Here is a 19,753-nt window from a genome sequence, read left to right on the forward strand (position 1 = left end):
GGCAGAAGACAAAGCCTATACTTGTAAATATATACTCACGCAATTATTATGTTAAAAGGTTCAAGCTTATGATATGAGACATGAAGGCCTTGACAATACAGAATTACTACACACTCCAACATAGCCAACCTCTTTTTTCCCTATCATAATAACAACCAAGTTTCTAAAAAATATTAATAAATCCAAAACAAAATCACATTACAATGACTTAGATGCTAATCAACAACTACTTTTTTAGTCTCTAAGATAGTCTCTGGCTACTTTTCCGTTGGCAAAGTAAAATGTGTGAATAAAATAGAAGTTGGTCTGTGAGATTAGAAAAGAGCTTGTCTTGGGACAGGAGAAGAACCAGGCGTATCACTTAAAGGCATCATAAGCCCTTTTCTACAAGAAGGCTCTATCTTTGTCTCCCTGACAATTTACATTTACATAAATTACTTGCTTTATCTTTCTATAAGAAGGCTTACTATGCACCTCCATTTTTCTAATTATATCAAATATTTTTCACAAGATTTTTAAAATAATAAATTTAAAATTTATGTTACTTTGAAGTTGTTTTGGGACTCTCTGAGGTCTCGAAGGGTCTTCTTTGAAATTTTGGTTTGATTCTTGGGGATGCTGGAACTGTCTTTCCTTTTATTTGCAAAGATTCTAAACTCACAACCTAAAAAAAAAGCACTGATATTAAAACTAGTATTTTAAAAGAAAAGGAGAAAAGCCATGCACAATTAGTCTTTAATTTTATTTCCATTTCTATATAAAACTTTTTAAAAGACTAAAATATTTCTTATGAGTGAATAGCTTCAAATCCACTCCTAGATTTCCAAATGACTTCTACCCTTCCTTTCTTGTCTTCTCCAAATAAATCATAAAATTGGAAATTCACAAAATAAAGCTGAAAGACACCTCAGAGATTATTTAGTGTAATCTCCTCATTATACAGAGGAGGAAAAGGAGACCCAAAGAGGGTATTATTTTGAAATGACTTGCCAATGGTCAAAGAGAATTATACATTTTTGGTTTACAAAGCATAGAATTTGGAGCAAGGAACTAGTATCTTATCTTTCAGTCTAGGGCTCTTTCTAATGTATCATAACCACAGCTTTTACAAAGCAAAAGCATCAATACCACATTTAATTACATATTTTCACCCTCAAAGGGAAGATGGAATAGTGTATAAAACTGGACTTGAAGGCAGGAAGCCCTGAGTTCAAGTCCTATCCCTTTCACCATCCATGACCCTCAACAAGTAAGTGCCCTTTACAACAGCTGAAAATGGTAAATTGCAGAATAGTTGCTAATTTGCATGAAAGTTCCTCACCTAATTCTCCAAGTGAATAAAATCACAGATATGACTTTTAAAAATCTACTCTTATCTATATTCCTTAAAAATATTTTTAAAATTTAAATTAATTTAAAAAGTAAACTTTTCTCTGGAGAAAACATGCAAATTAAAAAAAAACATGAGTTATTGCTTTAAATTTTCAAATAAAAAATTATTCTGAATCTCTGAAAAAACTGATAAAATTATTTCAATCTCAAAGCAGGATTTTTAGCACTTTAATCAGGTAGCATTAAAATTTTGATTTTTATTTGTTGATTTATGGGATTATTATTTCCTAGGAGATGAAGTATCTGTTTGCCTGGTGCATTTTTCATTAGGAATGACATTGCCTCTTTCACAGTCATAGGTATATGTGTGTATTTATATATATGTATTTTTTCCTGACTCATCATTTTGCAGACTAAATCAAAGTTAAAGGATAAGTGAATTACTTCCCTGTAGAATAACAATAACAACAATAACTCACATTTATATAGTACCTTTCAGATTTACAAAGCATTTCCCCCTTAATAATAACTGTGTGAAGTTGATAATCAGTCTGACAACAAACATTTATTTGTTAGTTTGTCCCAAAAATTGTGCTAATTGCCAGGGATAAAAAAAAGGCCAAAATATGCTTCTTGTCCTCAAGGAACTTACATTCTAAAAGGAGAGATGACTTGGAAATAATTATGTACCTATAGATATATACCACTGAAATGGAAGATAATTTTTTAAAAAGGGCATAGCTTCTGATGAAGGGGGAAGGAGAGGACAGGGAGAGAGGAGAGAAAGAGAATGGGTGGTAGAGAGGGAGGAGAGAGAATGAGAGAGAGAGAAAGCTGCTGCAGAAGGTGAGATTTTAGCTGAGTTGAAAGAAATGAGAAAAAGCATTAGTCAATATTGAGAAGAAAGGACATGGCATGAAGACAGTTGTGCAAAGACAATAGTACATTAGGAGTTTAATAAATGCTTACTGACTGACTAAGTTGGGACATGGAGTGTCTTGCATGAAGAACTGCAAGTAGGCAAGTATAGAAAGATCCAAGAGGAAACAGAACAAAGGATGAGACTAGAAAGGTAGGAAGAGGCAAGGCTATGAAGACCTCTAAATATCAAAAGAAGAGGTTATATTTGATTCTAAATGTAAATAAGGAGTCCCTGCAGCTCATTGAGCCAGAGGTTTAATATGGTCAGACCTACACATTAAAAAAAAATAGTTTTCTAGCTCAGCTGGAGAGGTTGGATTGAAATGAAGAGAGACCTGAGACAGGGAAAACAATTAGACTATCACAGTGTCAGAGGTGACAAGAGCTTGTTAAAGAGTAGTGGAGTGGTGGCTATATGAGCAGAGAGGAGGAGGTATATGTAACAGGTATTATAAAGGAGAAAATAAGATTTGAAACTGGATTGGACATGTAAGGTGGTTCTGAGGTACTGGGAGGACATAGTAACAAAAATGGCAGAAGAGGGAAGAATTGGGGAGGAAATAATGAGGTGTGTTAGATTTGAGTTGCCCCTGATGCATCCAGTTTAAGATATCCAAAAGACATACAGGGCAGCATATAACTGAACCCTTGGAAGCTGATGAGATTGCCAAGTGAGATAATATGGGGTAAAAGAGGCAATAGATCGTTCCAGAGAGCTTTGGGAAATATGTATAGTCAGTGAGTGTGAGCTGGATGAAAATTTATCATAAGAAACTGAGGTCTGACAGGTAAAAGGAGAAACCAGGAGAAAGTGGTGTCATGAAAACCTAAAGAGGAGAAACTATGCAGGAAATCAACAATGTAAAAGGCTATAGAGAAGTCACAAAGGAATAGTATTGAGAAAAGGCTGTTAGATTTAGCAATTGAGAGATGATTAAAAACTTTGAAGGGAACAATTTCAGTCAAATGATGAAATCAGAAGCCTAATTGCACAAGGTTTTTAAGGGAGTAAAAGGATAGGAAATGGAGGCACCTAATAGATGCCTTTATCGAGTAGTTTAAGCAAAAAGAAACAGAAGGATATAAAGTAATAAATAACAGGGATGACAGATCAAGTGAAAATTTTTAATTTTAAATTTAATTTTAAATTTTTATTTATTTTTTAAGGATGGAAGAGATAACAACATGATTTTAGGCGATAGAAAAGGAGGGAGTAGGTAGGAAGTTTAGCAAAAGACTGGGAATCATAGAGAAGGGCAATTTGCTGGAGAAGTCAAAAGAGAATGAGATCCAAGGTGAATGTGGTAGGGTTTGCCTTGGTAAAGAGAACAGCCTTTCTGTTTCTGAAAACAGAACAGTTTTCAAGGAAAACGGGAGTGGAAAAGGTGATAATAGAGGAAGATGTATGAATGATATAATAAGAAGAGATGGGGAGAAGAGGGAGCTTTTGGGGAATAGCCTCAATTTTTTTTTCAGATAAGTTATGAATTGGGTTCTTCAGCTAAAAGTATGATGGGAAAGAATGCTGGAAGAAGTTTGAGAAAGGATGAAAAGTTTTTGAATAATCAATGCAAAGTAGAGAGTTAATTTTTGGGTGGGGGACACTAAAAGATGACCTTAAGGCAACGAGAGTCCAGATTATGTAAGATCAATGTTTAATCAGCATGATTCTGTGATTTCTCCTAGTTCCATTCAGCAATACATAGATAATAAGAGTGAAGAAAGTGAAGGACAGACATAATCCAAGGTTGGGAGGGCACATGTATTATTATCTTTATTTCTCAAATGAAAACAGTATAGAGGGCAGATAGGAGAGGGGAGAGCCTAATAGCAGGGGCACTAGAACAGAAGCAGTTGCAATAATAAGGGTAACATGATAAGAGCCTGAACTAAGGTAGTGGCTGTGTAAGTGGATCTGAGTAAACAGATTTGAGAGAGGTAATGGATGTGAAACTGCCAAGACTTTGCATAATTAAATTTGGCACACAGTGAGGGAGGAGGAACTTTGAAGATTAGTCCAAGGTTGAAGAACTGAGTGACAAGATTTAAGGGGACAATATTGAGTTTAATTTCAGACACACCAAATTTGAGATGGCTGCAGTTCACCAGTAAGGACTGGTCCAGGAGGTAGTTAAGTGATATGGAATTGGCTTTTTTTCTTCCTTTCTTTGTATTTACAGTGCTCCTTAACACATAGTAAATGCTTAATAAATACTTGTTTTGTAATTGTATTACCATCTCATGATTAAAGGTGGATATATAGATTTGGAAATGATCTGAATAGAGATAATTGAACTCAGTTCTATGGGAATTGGGATGTCACTTAACATTTCTGACATTCCATCTATAAAATGAAAATAGAGGATATTTTCTGAGATCCCTTCTCTCAGACTCAATGATTTGATTAAGTGAGAATCAACTAGATTACCTCTAAAGTTCCTTACAACTATAAATTGATCCCCAATGATTACTAGAGGTGGAGTCAGAGTTTAAATACCAACCTCGACACTTAATGTTTAATTAAGTCACTTATTAACCTTTCTGAGTTTGGGTTTCCTTATCAGGAAAATGGAGATCATTATACTTTAATTGGATATCTCACAAGGTAGTTGTGAAGAAATAGATTCTAAAATGCTATATTAAATTCTCTTCTATCTCTAAAATTCTATAACTCAAAATAGTCATGAAAGATTTTTGAGCAGAGAAGAAATGCAACAAAATAGTATTTTAAGGAAGCTGCTACACATTGGTAGGTAGGTGACACAGTGGATAGAACCCAAGGTCTGGGATCAGGAAGAACTGGGTTCAAAACCAGCCCAGACACTTGTGAGCTAAGTGATCCTGGTCAAATCGGTTAACCCTGTTTGCCTCAGTTTCCTCATCTGTAAAATAAGCTGGAGAAGGAAATGGCCAACCACTCAGTATCTTCATCAAGAAAACCCCAAATAGGGTCAATGAAGAGGATGAATAACTAAATTATGTACACAGTGTAGTAAGATCATGCTCATTTTTTTCATATTAACAACCTTCATGGACATACAGTGATTTATTCCCAACATCTTATAGCTCAATCATGAATTTCAGAGGTGAAAATTTCAATCTATTATTCTACCTAATTGTCTCTGTGTGAGCTCTAAGGTAGGGAGGATCCAAGTTTTGTTTCATTTTAAAAACTATGTAGAATGGAAAGCACACTAGGTTTGTAGTCAGAGGATCTGGATTCAATTCCTGCTTTTATCTACTATCTTGATAATCTTGTAAATCACTTAACCATACTCAGTTTCAGCTTCCTCATATGTAACATTAAGAAGTTGAACTAAATTCTCTGTTGTTTTTTCTAGTTCTGAATGTGAGGTCGTATGACACCATGTAATGCAAGAAAGTGCATTAGGTCTCATTAAAAATGTATAGAAAGATCTGGTATCTATAAAAAGGATTGGGGAGAGGAAGAAGGGCAAGATCACGAGGAGGTGAGGAAAGAAAAGATAGAGCAGCAAGACAAGGGGTAGAAAATAGAATTAAAAATATTAAAAAAATGAACATGCCTCAAGTATTAGAACATTGGGTTAAAATGTAGATTCTCTCTGAAGAATGGTTGAGATGAGTATAAAGAGATGAAAAATAATGAAACAAAAATTTAAAGACAGCACAACTTCAAGAAGTCTTGGAATGCCCACTAACTAAAGCAACATTTTTTTTCAGCAAGAAGAATTATTGCTTTTCACCAAGCAAGAGCTAGAAAAAAAAAATCACAAAACGTAAAATCAATAATTTTGATTAAACCAAATTTAAAAGGTTTTGTACAAACAAAACTAATGCATCCAAAATTAGAAGGGAAGTAACAAATTGGGAAACAATCTTCATTACAAAAACCTCTGACAAAGGTCTAATTACTCAAATTTATAAAGAGCTAAACTAATTGTACAAAAAATCAAGCAATTCTCCAATTGATAAATGGGCAAGGGACATGAATAGGCAAATTTTCAGTTAAAGAAATCAAAACGATTAATAAGCACATGAAAAAGTGTTCTAAATCTCCTATAATCAGAGAAATGCAAATCAAAAACAACACTGAGGTATCACCTCACACCTAGCAGATTGGCTAACATGACAGCAAAGGAAAGTAATGAATACTGGAGGGAATGTGGCAAAGTTGATGCATTGCTGGTGGAGTTGTGAATTGATCCAACCATTCTGGAGGGCAATTTGGAACTATGCCCAAAGGGCGATAAAAGGCTGCCTGCCCTTTGATCCAGCCATAACACTGCTGGGTTTGTACCCCAGAGATAATAAGGAAAAAGACTTGTACAAGAATACTCATAGCTGCTTTCGTTGTGGTGGCAAAAAAAATTGGAAAATGAGGGGATGCCCTTCAATTGTGGAATGGCTGAACAAATTGTGGTATATGTTGGTGATGGAATACTATTGTGCTCAAAGGAATAATAAAGTGGAGGAATTCCACGGGAACTGGAACAACCTCCAGGAATTGATGCAGAGTGAAAGGAGCAAAAACATTTTACACAGAGATTGATACACTGTGGTACAATCAAATGTAATGGACCTCTCCATTAGTGGCAATGCAGTGATCCTGAACAACCTGAAGGAACCTAGGAGAAAAACCACTATCCACATCCAGAGGAAACACTGTGGGAGGAAAAACACCAAAGAAAAACAATTGCTTGAATACATGGGTCGAAGGGCTGTGGTTGAGGATGTAGACTCTAAATGATCATCCCAGTGCAAACAAGAACATGGAAATAGGTTCTGATCAAGGACACAAGTAATACCTAATGAAATTGCGCAATGGCTGTGGGAAGGGTGGGTGGAGGGGAGGGGGGGAACAATGTGATTATTGTAACCAAGGAATAATGTTCTAAATTGACTTAATAAACTAATTCAAATGGGAAGAAAAGAATTATTGCTTTTCAAGAAAAATATAAAGAACAAAGCTCCTGAATATTATATTCTAGGAAATCTAACAATAAAACAGCATGGAAAAAAAATTTAAAGGCAAGGTTCAGATGAAAAGTAAGATATACATACAATGCCATCAAAACAGAACAGAAAATTTAACTTATCCAGGAAAACTATCATTAAAATTCAAAGTCTTAGGACCAAATGATATAATAGCCAGCAATTCAAATCACACAATATTATTCAGTGAGAACAAGGAGTCAAAGAAGAGCCTGGAATGTGACATAATGAAATCAATTGATCAACAAGCATTTATTAAGGGCATTGAATATAATATAAGCACTGAAGAATGAAACAATCCCTACAGAAATAACAAGGAAAATCACCTCTAACTCCTAAATCACCTCTCCTGCAAAACCAAGTCTAATTTTTTTCATGAGGGGAAAAGAAATTAATACTTAGATTTCCATTCCTTTCTGGAAAAAAAAAAACTAAAACCATAAAGACTTTTGACATGGAAATCAATTAAGGAATATAATCTCTTAACAATTTAAATAAAATTATAAAACAAGAAATGTTGATGTTATATATTTATATTATAATATAAATTATTTACATGCTAAAAGGAAAGAAGGCAATTAACTCTCTGAAGTCCCAAGTTGTAACAGAGTCATTAAGGAAAAAAAGGAAAACTCTTATAGTAGTAGAGATATATGATATAGAACAGGGGTTCTTAACATTTTTGTGTGTTTTGGTAATCTGGTGAAACCTCTGGACCTCTTTTGAGAATAATGTGTTTAAATATATAAAATAAAACATATAGAGTAACAAAGGAAACAATTATATTGAAATGCAATTTTCAATTTTAAAAAATTCATGAACTCTAGGTTAAGAACCTCTGAGTCCTAGAGGAAGGAAGGGGATGGGGAGTATTAAATTATTAAATGCTGAATTTAGACTCAAAAGGTGAAGACTATTCTAATGAAGACATGATAGAAGGATGATTTCTATTTTATACTCCTAATTGAGTAGCATCAAGTTAAAAAACAATTTTAGAAGGATTGGCATCTGTGACAAGGAAATCACTTTAAAAGACTGATATATATTAATTTAAGGTCGCCAAGGAATTCAGCTATGTAATTCCTAAATGAAAACTCAAGTCAGCAGTCAACCTTTTATGGAGTTTAATTACAAACAGGAGGAAGAAAGGTATTAGAGAGAGAGAGAGAGAAGGGAGAGAAGGGAATAGGGCTTAAATACCCCCTCTGTTTAGGCTGGGCCAAAAGGCCCAAGCCCTTAGATAGCTGAGGCAAGAAAAGAGATCAGTCCCTATCACTCACGTGACGAGAAACAGTCTCAGGGGCCTCCACCTCCAGCTTCCTTCAGAGCAAGCTTCTCAGAGCACAACCTCTCAGAGCAAAACCTCTTCAACCTCCCCTAGTCCTCAGACCCCACTATCTTTAAGGAAACCATCCAAGTTCCCTCCCCTCAGTTCTCACATCTACCAATCACTGTCCATGTCTTCCCTGTGCCAATGGTGGCTCTAGCTTAGCCCAGGACTGCCCAGAGGTCTGTGGCTTTGCACATGTCTGTTGAAGGTCATATTCTCAAATAATTAAATCTTGATCCTTTGCTGCAGCCCTTCCTAAATCCTGTTACCCTCAGCAGGATGGAGATTGGAAGTTCCAAGACCTGGTTCTGTCATTCCAAGTATCTCTATTGTATCAATTCTAAAATCAATCATGACTCAAAGAACTTCCTGTTCTATGCTTAAGCATAGGTCAAAGCCCTTTCCATTGTTCAGCAAAAGGTTTCTGTCCTAAAGTAATCTTAAGTAGGGAGGAGAAAGACCCTCCCATGCCAAGGGGGGTTCACATTCCAATAGACTATCAGTAGGAAATTTTTCAAGTATGAAATTTCCCAATGGTGAAATTTCCAACATTTATAAGTCTAAGAAATTTTAAGGTTTACACATCCCAAGATCTGTTTTAGCATAGGGCATTAGAGCAGTAGATATGTATCTGTGGATGTGGATGTGTGTGTATGTGCATGCAAAGACTAGGATTAAACTGATACAATCAAACATGTAATCCTATATTTGTAATAATTAAAAAGATTTCCTCTCTTGTGCTTGTTTGGGTATTATTAATTTGTTGGTTTCCTAATTTTCATACTTTATAGTTCTTCATTAGTCATGACTTTTTCTCTTTTGTTAATACGATTCAGTAATATATATTTTCTTCTAAGCTCTAATTTAGCTATATCCCATAAACTCCAGCATAATACTTCTATATTCTTTTGTATAATTGTTATTGGTTCAACAAGTTATTTATTGTCCATTCATTATTTATCCTGATAAATTAACATAGAAACACACACTAACTGAAATTCATAAAGGCCTAAACAGTAAGGGATTAAATACATGTAAATTCCTTTGTTTGAGTTTATTACCTGACCAAGATGAAGTCAATCCCCAGGTACTAAAAGAATTTATGGATGTTTTTGCTGAGCCACTGGTAACCTCCCAGCAAAGAGAAGTACCCTAGCAAAAGAAATGTGAATGGCCTTGTTTTCGAAGAAGGGAGAATAGTGGTCTCAACTTCAATTCTCTACAGCATTTTAGAACATTTTATCAAAAAGATGGTTAGTGATGAGGAACAAGTAGTAGTAGTAGAAGAGGAACAGCTTCTTAAAAAGCAGAACATGCCAGGATAATTTTGTTTTCTTTTTTGAGAGGATTACTAAATTATTAGATATGAGAAACCCAATATTATTTAGCTAGATTTTAACAGAGCACTTGGAGAAACCCAATATTATTTAGCTAGATTTTAACAGAGCACTTGATCAAGTCTTTTGGACTTTTCTTGTGTAAAATGTGGAGAAATATGAACTAAATAAGTATAAATTATAAGTAATTATGAGATAGATTTAGAAATGATCATTCAACCATTTTGGTCATTCAATCAATCCTAAAAAACATTAATTTGTAGTTTGATGATATCAGCTTGAAAGAAAGTCTCTAGGGATATTTCTCCAAGGATCTGTACTTGACCCTGTGCTGCTTAATATTTTTATCAGTCTTGAATATAGGCCTTGATAGCATGTTTATCAAATTTGCATATTATACAAAGCTATTGCTTTCCCTGATGAAGCATTTGGAAATCAGGGTCTATTTCATTTTTGTTTTTGTATCTCCAGTGCCTAGCAGAGAGTCTGGCACATGATAGTTATTTAGTAAATGTTTGGTGTGAGAAATAGCTAATGCACTGACTATCTAAATCAAGATGCCAAAAGGATCTAGCCTTGACAGGTTAGAATGTTGGGGAGAACTGAATGATGAAATTTAAAAGTGATAAATATAAAGTCAAACACTTGAGTTAAAAAAATAGACTTCAAAGCATTTTTTGGCAAGAAGATTTGTAAGTTTTGATGAACAAGTTGAAATAAGTCAACTAAGTGATACAAGTCAAAAAAATTGATGCAATCATAGGCTGAATTAAGAAAGACATCACTTCCAGAATAAGGAGACGATAAGTCTTGTTTTACTCTGCTCTGAGCTGCCCATATTTAGAGAAATGTTTTCACTTCTACACAACATGTTTTAGGAAGGACACTGATAAACTAGAGAGGATGCAGAGGAATGTAATCTGGGAGAGGTTCAGCACCTTGACCTTATGCCATATAAGAATTAGTTTAAGGAGCTGAGAGTGGATTAGCCTAGCGAAAAGGATTGTGGCTAAATATTTCAAGTGATGTCCCATGGAAAAAAACAACACAGGAAAATTGTTACTTTAGAATTATTTTTAGTGTTCATACCTCTAATCATTCATGATTCTAAATTATTTTTGAAACAGATAAGGATAGTTTGTTTCTTCTCGTTATAGTTCAAATTATTTGACTTAATCTATTTGGTAATGGCTTTTTATCTGGTAGATCTGTATCAATTCCTTCCCCAACCCCTACTTCTTTGGCGGGGGAGGGTGCTGGACCTATATATAATATCATTGCTATTTAATTGTACATATACCTTCTTTTATTTTGCTCTAATATCCTGTTGATGTTAATCTTTGCTCTAATAAGCTGATGGTCTAACCATGTTCACAAAGCTGATCGTGAAAAGACACATTCCAATCATTTCTTGTTTGTTAAGATACAGAGAATTTCATGTTTTGTGATATTTGGTGTTTATTATGTCCAGACTCTCTTCTTAAAGTATTCATGATATCCACTCTCATGTCTAGGTTTATAAAGGCTAGTCCAGTGATTAAATTCAGCTATTCTGTGTATACCTTCCAAGAATCAATCAAGGTAACTACAGACAGAGTCATCATCAGTGGTAATATATTCTTTGTCCCTAGTAATCTTTGGGGAAAAAATACAAAATCATTCTCCTGTATTTCTACTTAAATGGCTGTAGAATGCTGAAGGGTGCTAAGATCTTTAAATAGTTGAAAGAACAACAACAAAAAAAAGTGCATCTGCTACAATCACCTTCTTTGTGCTACTTCATTTAAATGTTGTCAAGGACTATTTATTATGAGAGTGATTTGTGTTTCTGGTTTAGGCTTGTCAAAATAACTTATCGATTTGAAAAAGAGAGGCAAAAATCATCAGGAGAATCAGGAAACAGTGCCTAATCGTATTTGTTGGGGAAAAGTGTCTAAGAAAAGTAAGCATCTAAGATGACAAAATCTTACCAGTGGGAGGACACTAGTCCAACTTGGAGCTAAGTAAGAATCCTTTCTATAAAATGTACAAATTATTATCCAACTTTGACTTGAAGATCTTCAAGGAGGGGAATTACAAGATCTCTAGGGTGTGGGGGGTGGAATAGTGCACTAACAAGAATGGAGAAGTTGAGAATGGAAGTCATTATAATAGGGCAGGAAAGAGGAGGTGATAAGTCTGAGTTTTATATATGGTGAATTTGAGGTGATAATGGAACAAACAATATATGTGGAATTAGAAATGGAGAAAAATAGTTAGAAATTGGGGACTGGATCTTGGGAGAGGTCTTAAAATTTCTGCTGACAGAATGAAGGAGAATATTTGTACAGCACCATTTACTTTGTAAAAAGAAGAGAAAAACTCACAATTTGATAAAATTATACTGTAGTAATTTAGACACAGTAAATATAATTCTGTGTTCTGGAAACTGGAAACAAATGGAATGCTAAGCACAGAATGAGGAACTGGGCCATGGATCAGATCCCTAATATAAAAACTAGGATACAGTGGATGAAACTGAAATTTCAGATTATCTTCTGTTTTATATGTGATCTGAAGAGAGAAATGTTATCAATATGCAAATATTTTATAAAAAATCTAGTGTTTTTTTTTTAAAAGAGAATCTTTGACGGTAATTGGAATGAAGTAAGGCGTAAACAAGTGTACTATACATTTTAAGTGTATGTGTATCATTCAATTTTGTCTCCAAGGAGAGAAAATGTCTCATATTCTCTTTTCTACAGTTAAGGACATTGAAAGAAATGAAGATTTTATTATTTCATATTTTCTCTAGAGGTAAAATTTGAAAATTTTACTTAGAGAGAAAATAATTTAGCTGTTTAGAATTTGTCCTCATTTTCCACATTCTCGTTTTTTGTACAGTAAGAATAAATTAATTTTTACCTGGAAAGCACCAGGTTCCCGTTTTGGCAATTGTGTCTCTGTCGTATCCAAAAACATAGGTAGTTCACTCAAAATCTTGGTATCTAAAACAGTCTGAAGAAGTTCCACATTTTCTCGTTCTTGCACGGTTTTTGTCTCTTCCAAATCTTCTTCCTGTTCAATTTGCTCGATATCTACTTCATCTTCAGACTCTATTTTATCTTCCTCCTTTTCCTGGAGGGGGAAAAACCTTATTAATAGTGCCTCATAACAAAATCACCATGGAGATGGGATATTTTGTAATTTTGAAAGGGAAATTAAACTTTCTAAAAAATTAGAATTCAAGAGTTAAAACAGGCTAAAAAAATAAGGGCATGCAAGTGAACTTTGTACTTCTAATTGTAGTATGTTATTGCTCAAGTTATTACATATTCTAGTTTTACTAGAATTACAGATTCTAGTGAAACTGGCATAACACTGACTTCTCCTATTCAACAAACATTAATTGACAACCTATGTGCCCTGTAAAAGTATTGTTCCACAGAAGGAGTATTGGATTTGGGGTTAGACTCTAAAGGAGTCTTGAAGTTTTGAAGCCTGGCTTTATTTCTTACCTTGATACCTGGGTGGGGGTGGGGGGGCAAGTAACAAGCTCTCTGAAGCTTTAGTTTACTCATCTGTAAAAATAATGAGGTTGAACTAGATGACCTTTCCAGATTCTAATCAATGATCCCATGCTCATTAACTACTACCAACTAATATAGCCATTGATTGATTTCATTTGTACAATGTTGCCTGTGCAATTAATTCCAAACTAAAGAGAGGGACAGGAGTCAGAATCTTTGGAATAGATAATATAAAGCAGGAGCTGATCTCAGGAGATTAGCGTGAGTAAGAACATTTTGGTAGTTTGATCATAATGTCTTAGACAACATTATAGGAAGATAATATTGGCTGGGGCAATTAAACATTATTGTTTTTGTTTAGTTACTTCAATTGCATCCTACTCTTAATGCCCACTTTTGGGGGGTGTTATTTGGGGGGGCAGAGATACTGGAGTGGTTTGCCATTTCCTTCTCCAGTTCATTTTACAGATGAGGAAACTGAGGCAAACAGGGTGAAGTGACTTGCCCAGGGCCACACTGCTAGTAAGTATCTGAGGCTAGATTTGAATGTGGGTTTTCCTGATTCTAGGCCCAGCACTTTAACCTCCACCCATCTGCCCCCCACCATCTCACTGCCCCTATTAAACATTGCTCCCATTATACATTGCTCTCCCTTTCCTTCACCATAAGGTCTAGCTAAACTAACCTTTCCTCTGTTCCTCACACAGAATACTTCATCCACCATCTCTGTTCCTGAAATGCTCACCCTCTTTATCTCTGCTTCATAAAATCTCTCATTTCCTTTGAAATACAGTTGAGATATGTATCTTCTACACAAAACCATTGTAGATCTCACACAACTACTAGTGGCCTTCCTTACTAACTTGTATTTAACTACTTTGTATCTTATTTATACAAGTTAAATGATTTCTCACAATAAATATATTTTCTTGAATTGAGGAATTATTCATTCTTTTGGATCCCCAATTGCCCAGCACAATGGCGGTCACTTAGTAGGAATTTAATAAATGCTTGTGATTATTTCTTGCATTCTGAATTACAAACATGATTTGTAATTGTTTTTGTTCACAGCTACTGCATGAGGCACCAAAATATTTAAAGCTAATCAAGATGTGCTTGAATCTAATACAAAATTGCTTCTAGAAAGGAAAAAAAAAATGAAGATCACAAACTTTACCACCAGAACTTCTTCTTTAGCAACTTTCTTGACTTCTGACTTTTCTTTCTCAATCTCTTCTTCAAATTTAAAATTTGTCATTAAAGATACCTCCTTCAAGGAAATAAAAGAAAAAGAAAAGATATTTAAAACTATTCAGGTGAATTCTATAGAACAAAACAGGAATTAATATGTACTATAATGGAATATGCAAGTAAAATACTATTATTTGCTGATTTTGAATTTACAGCATTTGAATTAAAAGAAGGAACTGATCACCGGGAATTTCATCATTAAACTCAGGTTTACAGATTCTATACCTTCTCAACTCATTCTCAGTTGCCTCTCCTTTCTGATAACCTCCTGTTAGAGGATGAAGCACTTAACTCTTCCCAAAGCCTTTCTCTATAAAGGGGATCCTTTCTGCTAACTTCATTTTTTATGCAGTTCCATCAACATCTTTCCCTAATACTGCCTCCCCATTCCTTTCCAGCTTCCTTTTGGGTGTTGTCTTCCCCCATTAAATTAGAAATTCCTTGCATACAGGGACTCTTTTATTTGTATCCCCAGCACTCAGCACAGTGTCTGGCATACAGTACATATTTAATAAGTATTTATTGAATTGAAATTTTGAAAATTATTCATTAAAATCAGCAAATATGTTCATTTATAACATGTTTGTAAAGTGAATGCATGAGGAAGACTAAATGAAAACTAATATGAATTTAGAATGTGTGCAAGTAAGAATTTTAATAAATTTGAAACAATGGCCTACATTAACAGGCATGCTTTTTTAGGTTACCAAAGTTCAATGCCACTCTATATGTTCTTATTTAATTCAGTAATATGAAAACCTTATCATCTGTAATAATAATGGATATCAAGTACAATTTAATGGAATATGCATGCATATAGTCCCTTATCCTTTACTAAAGGATATGTAATATGTAGCATATATGTGACTTTATGGCAATATACTATATATAGACACATATATTTATATATACAAGCACACATCTATATATGTATGTTAGTTATATATGTATGGTTATGTGTGTATGCACGAGTATAACTGAACAGCAATACTAAGGGATGGATATTTCCAACTTTGGTAGCTACTGGCTCACTTCTCTTTTTCTCTTTAAAAGTAATCTTTATTAAAAAGGATTGCTAAGCCCCAGGCGACTTCCGGTCAAGATGGTGGCGTAGAAGCAGTTCAGACCTCGGAAACCCTTCCTTACCGATCGCAACCAGAGTGCTCGTAGGACACTGAAATTCAAGCTGAACAACAGGATAGACCTGGGGAACCCTCCTCCTGGACCTGGATCAAAAGGTACCGCACCCCAAAAGCCAGAACCCTAGATCACTCGGATCTAAGGGGTAGGCAGAAGGAAGGTCCCAGGACCCATTCCCACCAACCCAGAGTGCTGAGCCCATGGCAGCAGCGGGAACCTCAGGGCTCTGAGGACTCACCTTGAAAGCAACCTGAGCCAGTCTCCAGGGCGCCCAACACAGACGGCAGGGAAACATAGAGAGAAGGGGGAAGCCTGTAGCCCCCTGGCTGGGTCCTTCCATCTGAGTCTCAGGGGAGGTCCCAGCTTTAGGGCACCAGCTGAACCCAATCCCATCAGGAGCCCTCGGAGCTACTGAAAGGACAGAAAACTCAGGGCTGGCAAAGGGGTTGCTCCGAAGAGCTTACCTTGAAAGTAACCCAAGCCAGTCTCCAGGCATTCAACACAGACTGTGGTGAAGGAAGTTTTTTGCTTCAGGGCTCATTCAGCCCAAACCAGGTGAACCTAATCCCATCAGGAGCCCTCAGAGCCCAGGCAAGCCACAACCCCTCCCTACTTAGAGAGCAGGGTCTTCTGAAAGAACCAGCTGAACCTAATCCCATTAGGAGCCCTCAGAGCCCAGGGAGGCCACATACCTCCCCCCTTCGAGAGCAGGGTCTTCTGAAAAAACAGAAACCTAGAGGCGAAGTCAAGATGGCAGCCTAGAAGGAGCATAGACCTGGCAGCCTGGCCAGAGCTTTGGAGATCCTCCATATTTGCTCCACCCATCCAGAAAGTTTAAAACTCAGAGTAAACCCAGACCAACTAAGCTGAACTCAATCCCATCAAAAGTCTCCAGAATGCAGGGAAGCCCAGGCTCCCCATCCATCCTCATTGACTGCTGGACTTTAAGCCAATCAAAAGCCTCCAGAAGATGGGAAAGCTCAAACCCCCAATAATCCTCCCCCAGAGATTACACCAAGAGATCTTCTGTTAAAGCTCCAAGAGGGGAGACCGATAGAAGTCCCCAAAAAACAAAAAAATGAGAGGAACAAGAGCACAGACAAATACGGGGAGTAAAGAAGGGGTGAATTTGAACAAACAACAGAAACAGAAGAAAGAAACTACAATAGACAGCTACTACTCACCAAATGGAACAGAGGGGGAGAGATCAGCAAACAATAAACCAGAAATCCCAGCAAATTGGATACAGGCTGTGGAAGAACTCAAAACACAACTAAGAGAGGCTGAAGACAATTGGGAAAAGAACTTAAAAATTAAGATAAGTCATCTGGAAACAGAAGCACTTGAACTAAAACAAGAAAATAGTGTCCTGAAAGCCAAAATCATCCAGCTGGAAAATGAGGCAAAGGAGATGAAAGATGAGGCAAAGGAGATGAAAGACGAGGTAAAGAGGATGAAAGCTGATCTTCAAAGAAAATCAGACCAGAAGGAAAAAGACGACCAAAAAGCCAGAGATGAAATCCAATCTTTAAGAACCAGAGTAAACAACTGTAATCAAGTGACCTCATAAGGCAGCAGGACACTATAAAACAAAACAAAAAGAATGAAAAAATTGAGGAAAATGTGAAGCATCTCATTCACAAAACAGACGATTTAGAAAATCATTCAAGAAGAGACAATCTAAGAATAATTGGAAGAGCAATCCAATCCATTGGGGAAGAGAAAAGATTTGTGCCCTATAGGAGGGTAGAAGGGTAAAAAACAGACTGGTGGGGAGGGAAGCAGTACAAGAGAGGGAGAGGGTGGGGGGGGAATTTTAAAAAGACTACAGGGGAAAATAAGGGAGGGAATAAGAAGGGAGGGGTGTAGAAAGGGAAGTACAAGGGGGACTGATTTAAAGTAAATCACTGGACTAAAAGGTAGAGCTGAAGAAGAAAGGTTAGAATTAGGGAAGGATATCAAAATGCCAGGGAGTCCACAAGTGACAATCATAACTTTGAACATGAATGGGGATGAACTCACCCATAAAACATACACGAATAGCAGAATGGATTAGAATCCAAAACCCTACCATATGTTGTCTTCAAGAAACACACATGAGGTGGGTAGACACCCAAAAGGTCAGAATGAAAGGATGGAGTAAGACCTTCTGGGCCTCAACTGACAGAAAGAAGGCAGGAGTTGCAATCATGATATCTGATAAAGCCAAAGCAAAAACAGACCTGATTAAAAGGGATAGGGAAGGTAAATATATTCTGTTAAAAGGGAGTATAGACAATGAGGAAATATCACTAATCAACATATATGCACCAAATAATATAGCACCCAAATTTCTAATGGAGAAACTAGGAGAATTGAAGAAAGAAATAGACAGTAAAACCATATTAGTGGAAGACTTGAACCAACCATTATCAAATTTAGATAAATCAAATAAAAAAATAAATAAGAAAGAGGTAAAAGAAGTGAATGAAATCTTAGAAAAATTAGAATTAATTGACATATGGAGAAAAATAAATAGGGATAAAAAGGAATACACCTTCTTCTTAGCACCACATGGCACATTCACAAAAATTGACCATACATTAGGTCACAGAAAGATGGCACACAAATGCAGAAAAGCAGAAATAATAAATGCAGCCCTTTCAGACCACAAGGCAATAAAAATAATGATTGGTAATGGTACATGGAAAACCAAATCAAAAACTAATTGGAAATTAAACAATATGATACACCAAAATCATTTAGTTAGAGAAGAAATCATAGAAACAATTAATAATTTCATTGAGGAAAATGACAAAGGCGAGACATCCTTTCAAACCTTTTGGGATGCAGCCAAAGCAGTCATTAGAGGTAAATTCATATCCCTGAGTGCATATATTAACAAACTAGGGAGAGCAGAGATCAATCAATTGGAAGTGCAAATAAAAAAACTCGAAAGTGACCAAAATAAAACCCCCCAGCAGAAAACCAAACTAGAAATCCTAAAAATTAAGGGAGAAATTAATAAAATCGAAAGTGATAGAACTATTGATTTAATAAATAAGACAAGAAGCTGGTACTTTGAAAAAACAAACAAAATAGACAAAGTACTGGTCAATCTAATTAAAAAAAGGGAGGAAGAAAAGCAAATTAACAGCATCAAAGATGAAAAGGGGGACATCACCTCTAATGAAGAGGAAATTAAGGCAATCATTAAAAATTACTTTGCCCAATTATATGGCAATAAATACACCAATTTAGGTGATATGGATGAATATATACAAAAATATAAATTGCCTAGACTAACAGAAGAAGAAATAGAATTCTTAAATAATCCCATATCAGAAAATGAAATCCAATAGGCCATCAAAGAACTTCCTAAGAAAAAAATCCCCAGGGCCTGATGGATTCACCAGTGAATTCTATCAAACATTCAGAGAACAGTTAATCCCAATACTATACAAACTATTTGACATAATAAGCAAAGAGGGAGTTCTACCAAACTCCTTTTATGACACAAACATGGTACTGATTCCAAAACCGGGCAGGTCAAAAACAGAGAAAGAAAACTATAGACCAATCTCCCTAATGAATATAGATGAAAAAATCTTAAATAGGATACTGGCAAAAAGTCTCCAGCAAGTGATAAGAAGAGTCATCCACCATGATCAAGTAGGATTTATACCAGGGATGCAGGGCTGGTTCAATATTAGGAAAACCATCCACATAATTGACCACATCAACAAGCAAACCAACAAGAACCACATGATTATCTCAATAGATGCAGAAAAAGCCTTTGATAATATACAACATCCATTCCTGTTAAAAACACTAGAAAACATAGGAATAGAAGGGTAGTTCCTAAAAATAATAAACAGTATATATCTAAAACCATCAGCTAATATCATCTGCAATGGAGATAAACTAGATGCATTCCCAATAAGTTCAGGAGTGAAACAAGGATGCCCATTATCACCTCT

At 35.7% G+C, this 19,753-nt stretch overlaps 1 protein-coding gene across 2 annotated transcripts in view; it reads right to left on the reverse strand.

Annotated features, from left to right (window-relative positions):
* TTC6 (tetratricopeptide repeat domain 6) overlaps positions 1-19,753 on the reverse strand; it is a 307,310-nt gene that overhangs the window by 224,337 nt on the left and 63,220 nt on the right. For both annotated transcript variants that reach the window (XM_016428372.2, XM_056811000.1), the window contains exons 3-5: positions 14,581-14,673; positions 12,799-13,011; positions 546-664 (exon numbers count right to left, since the gene is read on the reverse strand). In XM_016428372.2, coding sequence (XP_016283858.2) covers positions 546-664; positions 12,799-13,011; positions 14,581-14,673 — 425 coding nt within the window. The remainder of the gene's footprint in view (positions 1-545; positions 665-12,798; positions 13,012-14,580; positions 14,674-19,753) is intronic.

This window comes from Monodelphis domestica, chromosome 1, assembly GCF_027887165.1.
Source record: "Monodelphis domestica isolate mMonDom1 chromosome 1, mMonDom1.pri, whole genome shotgun sequence".
Classification (NCBI taxonomy): Eukaryota; Metazoa; Chordata; class Mammalia; order Didelphimorphia; family Didelphidae; genus Monodelphis; species Monodelphis domestica.